The sequence below is a fragment of the Ahaetulla prasina genome, chromosome 1 (assembly GCF_028640845.1).
Source record: "Ahaetulla prasina isolate Xishuangbanna chromosome 1, ASM2864084v1, whole genome shotgun sequence".
Taxonomy (NCBI): domain Eukaryota; kingdom Metazoa; phylum Chordata; class Lepidosauria; order Squamata; family Colubridae; genus Ahaetulla; species Ahaetulla prasina.
In genome coordinates this window covers 2155402-2173164 of record NC_080539.1, presented here as the reverse complement: position 1 = coordinate 2173164, position 17763 = coordinate 2155402, and the positions used below count along the sequence as shown (strand labels likewise).

Sequence of the window (17763 nt, the reverse complement as noted above, 5' to 3'; positions counted from 1 at the left end):
GAAGGAAGTGGTAGCTGGGCAGGTCCGAATAAGTAACAAATGAAAATTAATGACTAATGTTGAATAAGAGACTGTACATTGAATAGGTTGTTGGAAAATGGAAATAAAACTTTTTTATTAAATAAAAAAAGGCTGGAGACCCCTGCTTTGGAGAATAGCTTGATCTCCCTCCCAACTCTTCTTTGGGGCAGCCCCTCAGATACTGGAAGACCGCTGTCACCTTACTCCTTTTCATTAAAGTAGACGTACCCAATTCCAGCGACCGTTCGTCGTATGTTTTAGCCTCCGGTCTCCTAAAATCATCTCGGTTGCTCTTCTCTGCACCCTTGCTAGAGTCTCAACGTCTCGGCGACCACCAGAACTGGACCTCGGGACTCCACGTGTGGCCTCCTTGGTGCCATATCAGGGACTCGGCAAAGACTTTGTGAGTGGGAGAGGCACTCCCCATCCAACCTCGCTTTTCTTAAAGCTCCCCCCAGACTCAACTCGCAGCCTCTTTTGGTGGGGTGTATTTCGAGACCCCCCCACCCCGGGAAGCCCTGTTCACAGAGAGGAGGGTCCTTCTCTGGGCTTGGGGTTTTGGAGGAGTAGGTGACTTGATTCAGGTCAGTGACAGCCCCCCACCCCATCCCCACGCTCAGGAATCTCAAAGCCATCATCTTGGAAGCTCCTGGACCAGGGGTCTCCAACCTTGGCCACTTTAAGCCTGGCAGACTTCAACTCCCAGACTCTGGGAGTTGAAGTCCACCAGGCTTAAAGTGGCCAAGGTTGGAGACCCCTGTCCTGTCCTGTGGCTTTGCGCTGGTCCTGGAGGAAGCTGGTAGGAACATCAGTGGGTCAGCCTCTCTAAGAAGCACACTGGGGCTACCTAGGGAATTTTTTCTCAAACAGAAATGGTGGGGAGGGAATCGGGGGTCTCGCTTCTACTGAAACCCAGCTGAAAGTTTCAACCCGTGCCACTCCTTCGGGCTTGGTGCTTGGCCTGCGAGATTCTCCCACAGGCTCTGGGGGAGGAGGCGGGGGGCGCGCAAAAGCCTTGCCTTGGTAAGAGGAGAGGGGGCTATTACAGCAGATCATAGCCCCCCACAAAGCTCCCCAGCCAGAGGGATGAAAAATGGGGGAGAAAATGGCCCCTCCAGAACCAGGCATGTGTTTGGAGTGTTCAGAAGGGAAAAGTGGCAAGGGAATAAATGGGAAATTCTCCCCCCCCCCCACAAAAAAAATCCCCTTTGTGAGATAAAGTGGAAAGACAAAATAAGTTACCAATAGAAGAGATTATTTATACTCCAGCTTAAACTGTTTTTTTCCCTTGCAGGTGTTTCATGACCCAACTAGGCAACATCATCAGTGCTAAAAGGGAGCCATGTTTGATGTGTTTATATACCGCCCGTTTATAATATTGGTGGGAAGCTTGTTTTGTTCTTGGTGTATCCTTGATTAAACTGCTCTTTTACTTTTAAGCTGCAGGCAAACCACTCGTAAATGAACCGAGTGCCAACCCACCCTCCCTTCTAGAGCTGATGATGTTGCCTGGTTGGGTCATGAAACGTCTGCAAGGGAACGACTCGGCTCAAAAAGACCACAGAATAATTTTGCAAGGCAGGCAAAAGGGAGCTCCCAGTTAGAACCGAGCAGAGGTTGAAAACCCTGCAAAACCCGTTTTACGCCCCGATTCTGAAAACTCACAACTTTTTGTCTCAGAAAAATCTTATTACGTGGCTAACAAAACTTCTTTGCGCCGGAGAAATGCGTTTCGTAACGGGTGCTAAAAGAACACTTACCGAAAATCTGCATTTGTCTCCCTGCATTGCGACTCTCAGAAAACGCACAAAGCCCATGGAAGCTTTGGACACACACACACACACACACACACACACACACACACACACACACGCTCCTTCTCGTCTCCTTTCCGCACACCAGCAGCAGCGCACACACCAAACACTTAAGACCAAGGCAGCCGGGTGGGGTTTGGCAAATTGTTTTACTTAAAAGATTAATTTCATGGAGAGCCTGGCACAGATGGATGTACAATGGCAGGTGAGGGGAAGAGAGAAAAACGGCTTCCATCACAAATCTTCCCTGGCAACGGAAACGCCAATATCGCATTCGACGTCGCGCCTGTTTTCACTGTCGAGGCAAGCAAAGCTTTTGAGGGGCGGGCAGGCGGGCGAGCGAGCGGGCGGGCTGCTAGGCATGTCCAGAGTGCAACCCCTGGGTTGGGGAGGGCCTGCTGACCCCTTCCTCAAATAACCTAGGTTGTTGTGCCAAGTGGGGCACCTTGAGGAAAGCTTTAAAGATGCCACCGGGGCAAGGGTGTTTGGGCTGGGTGGTCCTTGATCGAAGACGATGGGGTGTGGGGCCACTGCCCTCCCCTCCCTCCTTGCAATGGGTTCATTGGCTGAACAGTCCAGACCCCACCCCAAAAGAGAACTCACAGCAGGACTTCGATGGAAACAGGACAGCTCTGCCGCTCCTGCCCCACCCTCCACGTTGGCAACTATAGGTCTGCCCCATTCAGGGAGTGGGGTGTGTGTATGTCTTCTGTTCCCCCTCCCCCCTTTCAGGCCAGGCTCCAGGCCCCCTTCTGCTCCCCAGTCAGAAGCCGAAGTGGGATGGGGGGAGTGGGGGTGGGGAGGCGGAAGATGTAGCCGAACCGAAGGAGCTGGAGTGGTGTGTGTGTTGTTGTTGTTGTTTTAATTTAGCTAAATTAAAAGTCACACCGATTTAAAAAAAAAAAAAGATTGAAAATGTGACACACACGAGAGTATATTCTTCTATACAGGTATGTCACGGAGAGACATTTAAAAAAAAAAAACTTTTACGTTTCTGAGCCCTATAGGTGTGTTAAAAGGCAAATCCTAAAGTTAGTAGCTAGTGTTTGCTTTAAGTGTGCAAGAAAAATAATGTACAACAGAACACTGGATGGGACAGCTGGTAGTGATTTGACCGAGCTGAAGGCCAACTGCTCCCGGGGACCCCACGGGCGCCCACAGCGGGACCCCCTTCCCTGCCATGGCACAGAAGGTACCAAGAGCCAGCTCCCTCTGGGGCCGCCACGGGCCCCGCGTGGCTCCTGGGAGGCCGAGTCGCCCACAGAAACCGAGAGGCCCACTCGATGCGGACTTGGCAAGGACTGGCACCCGCTCGCCCTGCCCGCAACCAACAACATCTCCAGTGGCTGACAGCAGCAGCCGGGCGGGACTCCCCGTGGCAAGTCAAACCCCTACAAACGGTTGCGGTTGGACGTGTAAACGAGCAAAATAATAATAATAAAACAATAATAATAATAATAAAAATAATAATAATGTGGCAAGCCCAATAAAAACTGGCAAATGTAGTGTCAGGAGCAGAGACTCCTGGTCTCTTGGCGGCGGCATTAGGGGGCGACTTATGGCATCGTTCACAAAAACCTCGGACATATGAGCGAGGTTGGCGGCAGGTTTGGAACGGTTCGGAAGGAGAGCAGGTGCCAGGAAGGGGGATCCGGCACGGAATTTCTGAGGCTGAACTTCGGTGAGATGTCACAGTATTAAGCCCTTAAAAAGAAGGCTCTCCTGCCCTGCCCTGCCCCCCCCCCCGCTTCTCCCCCTCACACGTGCAAGCACACGCGCTCACTCGCACACCACCCAGCCCCCTGGGGCCGAGCTGCACAAAGGGTTCGAGCAGGTGCATTTTACTAGTGCAGTTCTGTCCAAGCCGCCGCATGCGCCCGGAAATTCTTGAGGCTGCGCGTCGTAGTGCAACAGAGAACGCGCAGAAGGACGTGGGCCTGGGGGCGCGCGACCCCAGCCTCTTTTGATGGGCAAGGTTCTGGGGAGCTGCTTTTCCCTGGGCCCCTCCCTACAAGGAACCACCCGGAGAGGTGTTGGAGGGGCAGCTGAACCGACATGGGAGAAAGGGAGCTGGGACTCCAGGCCCCCCGGACAAAATTACCCTCGGAGGTAAAGGGGGAACCCTCTCACCTTCCTCCTTGAGCTGCAGGGGAGGCGGAGACCCCGCTCTCCCCACAGCCCTGGTGGGGGGGGGAGGCATTTCCACCCCTCGTGCCCGCACGGAGCTTCCTTAAAGCCAGTGCGTGTCAGGTGAGAGAGTCACACTACAGCCAAATACTATGACATCCCAAATAGCAAACGCGGAACGCAATGCTTGCCGCGCGCGAGACGGGCCCCTGAACGGTACCCTGAGCCTGCGCTGCCCGGGACCGGTTCCTGGGGGGGAAGAGGCCTGTCGGCAGTTCCTGTGGGCGGGCAGACGGCGCCAGCGGGGCAGCCCGCCTGTAAAGGGGCACCGAACGGAAGGTATTATGTGTAAGACATGTGTGACCCATTGGATATTTGCGAGGTGACGCTGGCGCTGCGACTCATGCCTGGCTCTGTCCGTCCCCCGGAAGGCGTCCGCCTCAAGGCCTGGGGGCTGTTACGGACCCCGAGCGAGCCGCCCCGAGGCACCGCCTGCAGGGGCCCTGAGGGGTGTCCCCACGGCTGGGGCCCGGCTTGCATGGGATGGCCCCAGGCCTGAGGTTGGCCTGCCATGGGGTGGCCCCAGGGAGGGCCCGGACCCCCCGAAGGGTGGTGGGACCAACTGGAGGCTCCGGGGTAGCTGTGGCTGAAGGCCTCGGGGGAGAGGTTGGAGAGCAGCATGTTGCTGAAGCCCAGGCGCATGCTCTCCGAATCAAAGGCCTCGATTTCCCGCGCCTGGCGCTCCAGCAGGCCCCGGATCCGTTCCGTGCGCTCATTCTGCAGAGCCAGCATCTCTTCCTCGATCTGGACAGGAAAGAAATCGGGGGAGGGGAAAGGAGGTGGCTGTTACCCCAAAAGGCCAAATCTGGTTTGTGGAGGAGCGCAGAGCCCCTGCTGATCTTCCCCTTGGCCAGGGGGGGGGGTCCCCTTTGGCCGCGGCTCTTTTGAGAATAAAAGCTGAACACATCGCGCACTCCCAGCCGTGGGGGAACCCCCTACCAACCCTGAAGCTGACCTGCCCGAAGCCATTTTGACAGCTTCCGTGCTGCCGCACTGGAGCGGAGGGATGGGGAGGGGGGGATAGAGTGAGCTGGGGTTTGATAGCCAAAATAAAATATTTTGTCTCGGGAACCAAGGACAGGGGTCTGCAAACTTGGCTCGTTTAAGACTTGTGGACTTCAACTCCCAGAGTCCCTCAGCCAGCAAAGCTGGGAGCTGAAGTCCACAAGTCTTAAAAGAGCCAAGTTTGCAGACTCCTGACCAAGGATGTTCTCACACCTGGTCAGAGAGAGGAGGAGTGATGTCACCCGGCAACAGAATGGAGCCTCGATTGGACCGTGTGACTGATAGTTTGGGGAAAGGGAAAGAACTTTTACTTTTAATTAGGTGAAAACCGCGGGGACCCTTCAGAGTCGGTTTTCACCAGATCTGTGCCAATATGACATGGCCAATCAAGCCATTCTTTGGGGAATTCGTCTGCCTCGGAGTTTTGGGTCTCTTACTTGGAACCCTGACACCCTCCGTGCTGCCTGGACTGCCCTGCAAAGACCCTCATCCCGGGGGAGGGAGGGGAGGGGTTTGTAATGGATGGGGCAGTGGTAACATCCTTGGCAGGGGAAGGATTTTCAGAGTTTGGAGGGTCGCAGTCCTCGACTTACAACAGTTTGATTACTGACTTTTCAAAGTGACGGCAGCGCTGAAAAATGTAACTTTATCACCTTTTTTCACACTTCTGACCGTAGCAGCACCCCTGTGTGGTCATGCCATTAAAATGAGGACTAGCTACAGACAGTCCTCAACTTACGACCACAACTGAGCCTAAAATTTATGTCGCTAGGAGGCAAGAAGTGAGTCTTACCCAGTTTCACTTTTGTTGCCGCCTTCGTTAAGTGAACCACTACAGTTGTTAAATTAGTAACGCGGTTGTTAAGTGAATCTATCTTCCCCACTGAATTTGCCTGTCAAGGGATCGCAAAAGGAGACGCTGCCATTGTCATAAACGTGAGTCAGCTGTCAAAGCATCTGAACTTCAATCACTATGGGGATGCGGGAACGGTCATAAGTGTGAAAAATGGCCGCAAGTCACTTTTTTCAGTGCCGTTGTAACTTCGAACGGTCACTAAGTGAACCATTGTTAAGTTTAGGACTCCCTGTACAGGTGGAGGGCGGAAGGAGAATTTAAGGGAAGGAAATTGCTGGGAAATTACGGCCCCCCAGACCGACCCAACCTCTCTCGGGACCGCTATGGGTCTTCTTCCCCAGAGGAGGAGAATTTAGCCACCGAGGGCAGAAGGAGACCCCACTCGCCTCCCCTCCCCTGTACCTTCTGTTCTAGGAGAGCCCTCCGCAGGGAGACCCTCTGCTCCAGTTCACGCAGCTCCCGGTCGTGCTGGGCCTCGGCCTGCATCTTGATTTTGCTCTGGTAGGCATTGAGCAGCTCCAGTTCCTGCTGCAGTTGCATCTTCAAGACCTGGCACTCTGCTTCCTGGGCTTCATCCAGACGCAGCTAGAACCCAAGACCGGAGGGGTCGACATGACATGCTTGCTCCAGAGGGAACCTGCCCAACCTGGGCTCTTTAAGATAGGGGGACTCCGACTCCCAGAATTCCCCAGCCAGCATGCTTGAAGAAGGCTCAGTGGTGGGATTCAGCCGGTTCGCACCGGTTCGATAGAACAGGTAGCTAACCTTTTGTTCAGTCTGGCAAACCGGCTCCTTGCCCAACGTCTTGTCTTGCTGCCCAGCCACTCGCCCGAGTTTATTAGAACTGCTTTGTGCTGTGACTTCACCTGAGGGGAGCAGGAGAAGGGAAGCTCCCTCCCTCCCTCCCTCCCTTTCTCTGCCTTTGTGTCGTTCGGGCTTTCCTTTTCCTTTTTGGTGTCCGAGCCACGCGACTACCGCCATGGACCACCAGTAGCTGTACTGGAGCCACCCCAGGAAGTTTGGGCAGGGCTCGTGCTTCTGATAGGACCCTCCCCAACTCCCTCCTTTCGGCTTCTGCTGGGCCCAGCGCCAATGCCATCTGGGGCACATCGGCCTCTGCAACCGGGCCTGGCTGCGGCAGGGAACACGGGATCTCCTGGCAGTGGGGAGGGAGAGGGAGGAGGGGGCAGCAAAGAGGGGAGAGTGCGAGGTTGGTGCTCCTGGGACGAGGGGGGGGAGATGGAAAGTGTTTGCGACTGGCTCAGCCGGCCTCTCTTTAAATTATCTGAATCCCACCACTGAGAAGGGTGGACTTCCACTCGCAGAATCCTCCAATTGCTGGCTGGGAAATTCTGGGAGTTGAAAGCCCACAAGATTGATATGGGCCAAGGTTGAGAAAGCCTGCCCCAGAGACCCCACGAGAACTGCCCCTGGCCAAGAATCCTCACCGCTTGCGTGGAGAGCATCTCGTTGATGCTGTGGTCATACTGCTCGGCCAGGATGGCCAGCTTGCGGGTCTGCTCCTCCTTCAGCCGCTTCAGCACGGCCTTGTGCTCGCTCTTGGGCGTGGTCTCCAGCAGGTGGTTGCGCAGGGCCTTGTACTGCCGGGTCTGGATCTTGCAGGTGTCCTGGAACTGCTTCTTGATCTGAAGCTCCTTGGACTGGGAGGGGAGGCGGAGAAAAGAGGCAGGCGGGTCAGTCACGCAGCTGCCACAGGGTGGCATCCCTGCCTGCCGAGAGCAGAGGTTCCACCAGCTTTGCTCCATCTCGCTCCCCTCTGGATATGTTGCAGCAGGTCCCATCCTGCTGCAATGTATCCAGAGGCGAGCGAGACGGAACAAAACGCACTGAACAACTGTCTTACTTAAGAACAGAAATTTCCGCCTCGCATCGCCTTGCCTCATGCCTTGGTGGACAACCAATTAAATAGGAGCCAGCAGTGTGTGGCGCCACTCAAAAAAGCCAATGGAATCCTAAATTGCATTAAGAGAGGGATTCAATCAGATCAAGTGAGATACTAAGACCACTCTATAAAGCCTTAGAAAGACCACACCTGGAATGCTGCATCCAGTTTTGGTCCCCGCACTATAAAAAAAGATGCTGAGACTCTGGAAAGAGTGCAGAGAAGAGCAACCAGGATGATGAGGGGACTGGGGGCTAAAACATACAATGAACGGCTGCAGGAACTGGGCCTGGCTAGTCTAGTGAAGAGAAGGACCAGGGGAGACAGGATAGCATCTCCCAATATTTAAGGGGCTGCCACAAGGAGGAGCTGGAGGTCAAGCTATTTTCCAAAGCACCTGAAGGCCAGACGAAGAATAATGGATGGAAACTGACCAAGGAGAGATTCAACCTGGAAATAAGGAGAAATTTCCTGACAGTGAGGACAATCAACCCCTGGAGCAGAAGTTGCCTTTGGAAGTTGTGGGAGCTTCATCACTGGAGGCTTTCAAGAAGAGATTGGAGTGCCCTTTGTCAGGAATGGTGTAGGGTCTCCTGCTTGGGCGGAGGGGTTGGACTAGATAATCTCCAAGGTCCCTTCCAACTCTGTTAATCAGCTCCCTTCCTCCCGAGGAATCCCATGACACCCCTCCCCCACCATTCGAGAAAAGTACCTTCAGACTCTTGGGCTGCTGCCGAACCTCCATGACGTGCTTCCGCCTCAGTTCCCTCTCTCGGCGTTTGTTGTACTCCAGCTGGTTGGTCAGCTCGGTCTGGTGCTGCAGCCGAATGAGTTCGCAGCGCATCTTCTGGATGGTGCTGAGGTGCCGGAATTCCAGCTCTTGCATGGACTCGTGCTGGCGCAGCAACATGGCGTGTTCCAGGTCCTTCTGGGTCTGCCTCTTGTTCAGCTCCTGGGTTGGAGAAAGGGGGCGTTGAGGAAGGGGCCGCAGGGGGAGCTGAGCCACAAACTGAGGGTCGACACAGCCACCACCCAAATGCCCGTGAAGACCAGAAGGGGGTGACATTTGCCCACCCACCTCTGCTATAGGGGAGGCCTTTGCTTGCTAGAGACACTACTGCAAGCTACTTTTGCTGACTGCCGGCTTCCTGCAGTTTGGCAGATTGAATCTCACCAGGCTCAAGGCTGACTTGGCCTTCCATCCCTTCTGAGGCCGGTAAAATGAGATCCCAGATTGTTGCGGGTAATATGCCCAGCTCTGTAAAACTCCGACCCTCACTCTGTGGCCTGATGTAGGGCCAAGCAGCCCGTTTGGAACTGGGCTGCGGACCTTGCTTGGCGAATGCATGTGCTGGTCTGCCAAGCTGGAAATATTGGGGATTACTGCTTTAGGAGAGGTGGGTGATACAGGAATTTGAGAACGAAGGAAGGAAGGAAGGTAGGTGAGAAAGTTAAAATGAAGATTTATTTATTTATTTATTTATTGTTTAAATTTATATACCGCCCTATCTCCCAAAGGACTCAGGGTGGTTTACAGGCATTTAAAAAACAGGTAAATACAATCTAAAAACAGTTAAAAAACTTATTCTAAAAGCCTAAATTAAAAATATGAAAATAAAACCCAATTTAAAAAACCATAAATTAAAATCTAGCTCAGTCCTGCGCAATTAAATAAGTATGTTTTAAGCTCGCGGAAGGTCCAAGGTCCGGAAGCTGACGAAGTCCTGGGGTAGTTCGTTCCAGAGGGTGGGAGCCCCACAGAGAAGGCCCTTCCTGGGCGCCGCCAGACGACATTGCCTCGCTGACGGCACCCTGAGGAGTCCCTCTCTGTGAGAGCGCACGGGTCGGTGAGAGGTATTCGGTAGCAGTAGGCGGTCCCGTAGATAACCCGCCCTATGCCATGGAGCGCTTTAAAGGTGGTCACCAAAACCTTGAAGCGCACCGGAAGGCCACAGGTAGCCAGTGCAGTCTGCGCAGGATGGGTGTTATCACGGGAGCCACGAGGGCTCCTCTATCACCCGCGCAGCCGCATTCTGACTAACTGTAGCCTCCGGATGCCCTTCAAGGGGAGCCCCATGTAGAGAGCATTGCAGTAATCCAGGCGAGACGTCACGAGTGCGTGAATGACCGTGCATAGGGCATCCCGGTCCAGAAAGGGGCGCAACTGGCGCACCAGGCAAACCTGGTAGAACGCTCTCCTGGAGATGGCCGTCAAATGATCTTCTAGAGACAGCCGCTCATCCAGGAGGGCGCCTAAGTTCGCACCCTCTCCATCGGGGCCAATGACTCGCCACCGATGGTCAGCCGGATTTAGCTGACTGTACCGGGATGCCGCATCCACAGCCACTCTGTCTTGGAGGGATTGAGCTTGAGCCTGTTTCTCCCCATCCAGACCCGCACGGCCTCCAGACACCGGGACAGCACTTGATGGCTTCGTTGGGGTGGTCCGGTGTAGAGAAGTACAGCTGGGTGTCATCCGCATACAGCTGGTACCTCACGCCGAAACCACTGATGATCTCACCCAGCGGCTTCATATAGATGTTGAACAGAAGGGGCGAGAGGATCGACCCCTGCGGCACCCCACAAGTGAGGCGCCTCGGAGCCGACCTCTGCCCCCCTGTCAACACCGACTGCAACCGGTCGGAGAGATAGGAGGAGAACCACCGATAGACGGTGCCTCTCACTCCCAATCCCCCCAACCGGCGCAGCAGGATACCATGGTCGATGGTATCGAAAGCCGCTGAGAGGTCTAATAGGACCAGGGCAGAGGAACAACCCCTATCCCTGGCCCTCCAGAGATCATCCACCAACGCGACCAAAGCCGTCTCCGTGCTGTAACTGGGCCAGAAACCGGACTGGAACGGGTCTAGATAGACAGTTTCATCCAGGTGTAAGGGAAACTGATATGCCACCATACTCTCTACAACCTTCGCCGCGAAGCGAAGGTTGGAGACCGGACGGTAATTACCTAAAACAGCCGGGTCCAGGGAAGGCTTCTTAAGGAGGGGCCTCACCACCGCCTCTTTCAAGGCGGCCGGAAAGACACCCTCCACCAAAGAAGCGATCGTAATCGCCTGGAGCCAGCCTCGTGTCACCTCCTGGGTGGCCAGCACCAGCCAGGAGGGGCACGGGTCCAGTAAACACGTAGTGGCATTCAACCTACCCAACAACCTGTCCATGTCCTCGGGAGCCACAGGGTCAAACTCATCCCAGACAAGATGTGAAAAGAAGTGGGCCTCTGGTGGCTCAGACTGGTAAGACAGTCTGTTATTAACAGCAGCTGCTTGCAATTACTGCAGGTTCAAGTCCCACCAGGCCCAAGGTCGACTCAGCCTTCCATCCTTTATAAGGTAGGTAAAATGAGGACCCAGATTGTTGGGGGCAATAAAAGTTGACTTTGTATGTAATATACAAATGGATGAAGACTATTGTTTGACACAATGTAAGCCACCCTGAGTCTTCGGAGAAGGGCGGGATATAAATGCAAATTAAAAAAAAAGAAGGGAGAGAAGAGGCGAGGGAAGGAAGGAAGGAGCAAAGAGAAGGAAAGAAAGAAAAATGAAAGAAAGAAAAAGAAAGCAAGAAGAGGGAGGGAGGAACTGAGGAGCCTGATCCATCCTAGCTTCAAACAGGCACTAAGTAGATTTTGGGGAGGTTCGTCATAACTTTGAATGGGTGCTAAGTGACCAGCTGTTAAGTCAAGGACGTATCATCTGTTCTGAAACCAAAGGCCGCCCTGGCCCATCCAGGGAAGTCAAGAGAGCCAAGAACCGCACCTTATGGATGAAATGCTTACTAGGGGCCTCGTCTCCTCCCAGGGGCCACATACCTCCCGGACAAGGTCCTGCTCCAGATTATGGCGTGCCAGCAGCATCCTCCTCTTGAACCGCCGGCACTCCAGCTCCAGGTATTGCCTCTGACGCCGCAGCAGGTTGGCCTCTTCCTCCGCCTGGAAGTGCTGGATGTTCTCCTTCTGCTTGGACAGCCACTCCTGCTTCTCCTTCTTGGGGGTGCTCTGGTTCTCGTTAAGTTCCTGGAAAGAAGAGACCCGGGAATGAGGCACTCTGGGAGTTGGAAGTCCACACATGGGGGCTGAGGGATTCTGGGAACTGAAGTCCACGCGAGATATGATGGAATTGAAGGAGGAGCTGGATTCCCAGGGAGGGAGGGAGGGAGGGAGGGAGGGAGTGCATCTTTATTGCTTCCCACCTACAGACAGAATCTTGCCAGAGTGAAGCCTACTATTTGCTTTTACAAAGGAGGAGGAAGAGGCAACTCAGCCTGCATATCATGTGTGAGAGAAAGAGGGCGAAGACGGCGCCTCCCTAATAGTTCCCAGGGTCTTTTGCAAAGGCAGACAGTAGACTTCACTCTGGCAAGATTCTGTCTGTAGGTGGGAAGCAATAAAGAGCCCAGACGGGAAGAATTAGGTGGTTTGGGACCTGACAATGAATAAATAAATAAACCCTCCCCACCCACCCTGTTACCTCTTTGAGCTGCTCTTTGCGGAGTTTGTATTCTCTCTTCTGGGATTCCAAAAAGCTGTTGAGCTCTTTCTTCTGCTGCGTCTGGATGTGTTGCTGAAACTTCTTCTCCTCATTGGCCATCACTTTTGCCTGCGCAAGGGGAGAGCAAGAAGCCGAGTCTTTTTGGGGAGGCCTTGGGGAGCCCAGGCTTAACCTGGTTTAGGCAGACCAGCACCCCGACCTCACCTCTACCCCCAGCTGCCTTCCTTGCATGCAGTTCTCACAGAAAGGACCTCGGAGGTCTTCTAGTCCAACCCCTTGCTCAAGCAGGAGATTGCGTGCCATTTCAGACCAATGGTTATCCAGTCGCCTTCTGAAAGCCTCCCGTGATGGAGCACTCACAACTTCTGGAGGGAAGCCGTTCCATTAGTTGATGGCTCTCACCGTAAGGATATTTTTCCTTAGTTCTAGGTCGCTTCTCTCCTTGATTAGTTTCCATCAGTTGGCATGGACGTTGCCCTTCCTTCCTCCATCCCTCTCCTTTTCCCCTTCCTTGCTTCCTGTCTTCTCTCTCTCTCTCTCTCTCCCTTCCTTCCTTCCCATCTTCCTTCTTTCCTTCTATTAAATTCTAGGGCTGGAAGGGACCTTGGAGGTCTTCTAGTCCAAACCCCTGATGAGGCAGGAGACCCTCTAACATTCCAATCAAATGGTTGTCCAATCACTTCTTTAAAACTCCCTTGTTGGAGCACCCACAACTTCTGGAGGGAAGCCCTTCCCCTAATTAATTGTCCTCACTGTCAGGAAATTACTCCTTAGTTTTCATCCCGTTGCTTCTTGTCCTGCCTTCAGGAGCTTTGGAGATTAGGTTGACCCCCCTCATCTTTGTGGCAGCCCCTCAAATACTGGAATGCTGCTATTATGCCGCCCCCCTCCCCCCCCCCCCGATCCTCTTCAATGGGCTGGACCTATTTAGCTTCTTGGTGCTCTCTAAGCTTGGCTGTTTTTTTGCAATGTTTGAAACTAGGTAACATCATCAGTGCTACTCATGAGGATGATATTATCTAGCTGGGTTATGAAAAGTCTGCAAGAAAACCATCAAGTTCAGAGAACATCAAGGACCCCATAGTCCTCCCACTCCTCCTCTCCACAAAAACCCCTCCCTTCTAGCACTGATGATGTTCCCTAGTTGGGTCATGAAACATCCACAAGAAAACCATCAAGCTTAGCCTTAAGAACCCTTCATTTCAACCCTGAGCTACAAATATTCTCCTTTATTGATAACCTAGCTTCCTCAGGACTTTAAACTCCAGTCACTGAATCCTGTTTGTTGCTCTTCTCCGCACTCTTTCTAGGGTGTTGTGTCTGCACCCCTCGAGCCGGGCCTCCTGCCAGAAAGTGACTCGGAAAGTGAGGGGGAAGGGCCATCAGGACTTACCTCGGGAGCACTGGCTTCCCTGGCTCAGCTCCAGGAGCCAGAAGCAGGCCAGGTGGAGGAGATAACGAGGCCTCCGTCCCCTGACTCTTTCCCTCCCCAGGCCACGCCTCCAGACCCAACTGATGGCAATCAGGCCTGGCTGGACCCCAGGTTTCGTAGGCAGAAGAGGCGGGAACAACAGAAGCAGGGGTGGGGCAGGCCTAGGAAGTGCTGAGTCACGGAGCCACGCCCCACAGGATATAAAAGCAGCAAGGGCTGCTATACCACTTCGTGGCAAGCAAATCAACTGCTTAGAGGGAGCTGTTTGTTCCTGGGTGACTCATCGGCGTCGAGGGAGATAACAGAGACACTTGGCAGACGCTCGCTAGTTTGCTGCCAGAGCTGATAGTGCCGGCTAATTAAGCCATCGCTCGGATGGAGGCGAGGGGGGACAGAACATCGGGCCTCCAAATCTTTTCTGTATCGTGGTGACTGGAATTGGGAACAGCGGCCAAACAAGTTGCCCGGGAAGAGAAGTCTCCACACCAACCAGTGGCTCTCACCTCTTTCTCCATGGCTGCCTGGTGCTTCTTGACGAGTTTCTCCATCTCTGCCGCAAAGTTGTTGCGTTGCGTTTCTAGGTCCTTGTCCAGCCGCAGGCGATGGTCGTCCATCTCCGTTTTGAGCTTGTTCTCCAGGGCCATCAGCTGCTTCTGGTGCTGCCGCCTCATGCGCTTGTAGCCGGACATCTGTTCCCGCAGCTCCGAGTCCTGCTCATGTTCCTGCATCTGTCTGGTTACCTGAGGAGGACCGAGAAGCCCCAAGGGGCCATTTTTAGCCTGGGAAGACCTCTCCCCTTTCCCTCCCCTTTCCAAAGCCTCAGCACAAAACCCGGGCGGGATGAGGAAACCGGGGACTGACAGGGCGAAGGAAGAGAGTCCTCAATGTATGACAGTTTCAATTGTTAAGCAAGACAATTGTTAAGTGAGTTGCGCCCCGTTTCACCAATTTTTTTATGCCGCGGCTGTAAAGCGAATCACGGCAGTTCTTCAGTGAATCGTGCGGTCATTAAGCAAACCTGGCTTCCCCCTCGACTTTGCTTGCCAGAAGGTCGCAAGAAGGGACCACGTGACTCAGGGACACTGCGACCGTCATAAATACGAGTCGGTTGCCAATGTCTTGAGTTTCTGATCACGCGAGTGTCAAAAGTGTGATAACGGTCATCGGTCACTTTTTCAGTGCCGTCGCAACTTTGAACGGTCACTAAACGAAGTGTTGTAAGTTGAGGACTACCTGTACTCCTGGCTCTCTCAAGTTCTGAAAAGTCTTGGCCCTGACAAGGAAGCTAACACTGTCCCAGCCACTGCAGACCAGACCCCCTTGCCTCCCCCCCGCCTCCCTCTTCTCATGGTCACGGAGGTCAAGGGGAGAGGCCAAGCCCACCCACTCACCAGGGAAGCTGTGCGTATGGTAGCAAAGTGCTCTCGGTTGCGGTAGTGAGATCGGTGGCGCGTCCCTTGGGGTGGAGACTGGGGCTCCGATCCTCTCAGCCGAGCGTCTGAATCCTCCCTGTAGATTTCTTCCTCCTGGAGATGGGAAGGAAGAGCAGAGAAGGGGACGAAGTCAAAGGCAGGTTCCAACACCAAAGATTTGGGGCCCATATCTGCCAAGCTTTTAGTTCAGCAACCCCCGACTTTTCGGCACCAGGGACTGGTTTGTGTGGAAGACAATTTTTTCCAGGGACTGGCAGGGGGGGCGAGGAGTTTCCCTTTGCGGCTCGGTTCTTGACAGGCCACGGACCTGTGGCACTGCTCCATGGCCTGGGTCTGGGGACCCCTGTTTTAGTTGACCCCCTCCCCTGAAACGTTAACTGTCTGGTTGAAGCCACTACGGTGCCATGAGACGATTAGATATTTGTAGCTCAGAGGTGAAATGAGAGGTCCTTAGTGCTCTCTGAGCTGGGCTGTTTTCTTGCAGATGTTTCATGACCCAAACTAGGTAACGTCATTGGTGCTAGAAGGAAGGAAGGAAGGAGGGAGGGAAGAAAAGGAGAAGGAGAAGGAAGTGTCCTTGCTTCTCCATGAGCTTGGTAGTTTTCTTGTAGACATTTCATTACCCAACTAGGTAACGGCATCAGTGCTAGAAGGGAAGGGGGTTTGTGGAGAGGAGGAGGAGGAGGAGGAGGAGGAGGAGGAGGACTGTGGGGCCCTTGATGATCCCTGAACTTGGTGGTTTTCTTGAAGACGTCTCATTACCCAACTAGGGAATGTCATCAGTGCTAGAAGGGAGGAGGAGGAGTGGGAGGGAAGGAGGGAGGAGGACTGAAGGGTTCCTGGCTCTCCATGAGCTGGTTGGTTTTCCTGTAAGCATTTCATCACCCAACTAGGGAACACCATCAGTGCTAGAAGTGCTAGTATTGATGACGTTATCTAAATTTGGGTCATGAAACGCCTGCAAGAAAACCACCAAGCTCAGGGAGCACCCAGGAGCCCTCAGTCCCGCCCCCCCACTTCTCCTCCTCCTCCTCCTCCCTCCTTCTACCACCGGTGACGTTACCGAGTTTGGGTCATGAAACGCCTGCAAGACAACAAGCAAGCTGGGGAGAACCGAGGACCCTCTCATGAGGTCATCCGTCTCGGATGGGTGGGTGAGGTCACTTCCTGCCGCCCCCCCGCAAACGGCTCTGAAAGTCAAGAGCCCCCCGCCCCCCAATTACCGGCTTCAGATGGATGACGGAGCTGTTGGACATGACCGTGTGGTCTCCTTCCATGATATCCAGCTCGCTCTTGTCGTCGGAGGCATCTGGAAGACTGTTAACGCTGCTGCTCTGGCTACTGGCGCTGATGGACATGCTGGGGATCGACTGGTTGCTCCCCACACTGTTCACGGTTCCCGTCCGGCCCATGCTGGGGTCTTGCTCCTGAAGTGGGGGGGGGGAGAGAGAGAGAGAGAGAGAAGAGTTGAGAGCAGAGCCTCCCAGGCAAGGGGACGTGCCATAATACAGGGAGTCCTCGACTTACAACGGCTCATTTAGTGACCGAAAAAAATGACTTACGACCATTTTAAACACTTACAGCGTGATCCCCATGGTCACGCGATCAAAATTCAGATACTTGGTTAGAAATCAGACCCAGGAGCATATAAAGAGATTGTATAATGTGTTGCTTGAAATAGATTCGGAAATGGATTTGGTAAAGGACTGTATGATAAAATGGGCACAGAATATTCAGGCACCAATAATGTTGGAAACATGGGAGAAAATTTGGGTTAGAAATGTTAAGTTTACACAAGCACAGAATTTAAGGGAAAAATTTTATAAGGTGTTTTATAGATGGCACTTAGATCCCAAAAAATTATCATGTATGTATCCTAATATCCAAGCGAAATGTTGGAGGTGTGATTGTGATGACGCTACATATTTTCATATTTGGTGGACTTGCAAGAAAATTAAGGCCTTTTGGATAAGAATTTGGTGGATTATTCAAAATGTACTGAAGAAGAAGATAAAGTTCCTGCCACAATTTTTCCTTTTGGGAATTATAACGGATTGTACAGGGATTGAGACTAAACTGATTCTGAATTTAATAACAGCAGCAAGACTGTTGATTGGATAATACTGGAAGAAAGAAGAGATACCTACAATAGAAGAATGGATACTGAAAGTCATTAATTTGGCTGAGATGGCTAAAATCTCAGCTTTTTAAAAGACAATACGCAGGAAAGATATTTAATTGAATGGAAAAATGGATTGATTATCTACAAAACAGATATCAGATTAAGAAATATCAGATTGCCTTTGAATAATTAGAAATTTATTTTAGGTAAGGGGGGGGGGGTGGGGGGATGAAAAGCTTTGGATGAGGTTATTTGGATTGGAAGGGAAAATTTTATTCTATGTTTGGTTTATGTATAACAATACCTTGTGATTGACCCGGGAAGCCGGGGGGGGGGGGGGAAGGGAGGGGGGAAGGGGGTTTTCTGGGAGGGAGGGGGAAAAAAAGGGGGGAAAATGTTTTTGTTTTTTTAAAACTTTTTCAATTAAAAAAAAAAATTCAGATACTTGGCCGCTGACTCGTATTTATGTCGGTCGCAGTGTC

At 52.9% G+C, this 17763-nt stretch overlaps 1 protein-coding gene across 2 annotated transcripts in view; it reads right to left on the bottom strand.

Moving 5' to 3' along the window:
• Positions 1-1965: 1965 nt before the first annotated feature.
• TAOK1 (TAO kinase 1) overlaps positions 1966-17763 on the bottom strand; it is a 34037-nt gene continuing 18239 nt past the window's right edge. For both annotated transcript variants that reach the window (XM_058163954.1, XM_058163953.1), the window contains exons 10-18: positions 16383-16586; positions 15118-15252; positions 14230-14466; positions 12274-12402; positions 11616-11819; positions 8499-8738; positions 7332-7544; positions 6286-6468; positions 1966-4766 (exon numbers count right to left, since the gene is read on the bottom strand). In XM_058163954.1, the coding sequence (XP_058019937.1) occupies positions 4305-4766; positions 6286-6468; positions 7332-7544; positions 8499-8738; positions 11616-11819; positions 12274-12402; positions 14230-14466; positions 15118-15252; positions 16383-16586 (2007 nt within the window). In that variant the 3' untranslated portion in view covers positions 1966-4304. The remainder of the gene's footprint in view (positions 4767-6285; positions 6469-7331; positions 7545-8498; positions 8739-11615; positions 11820-12273; positions 12403-14229; positions 14467-15117; positions 15253-16382; positions 16587-17763) is intronic.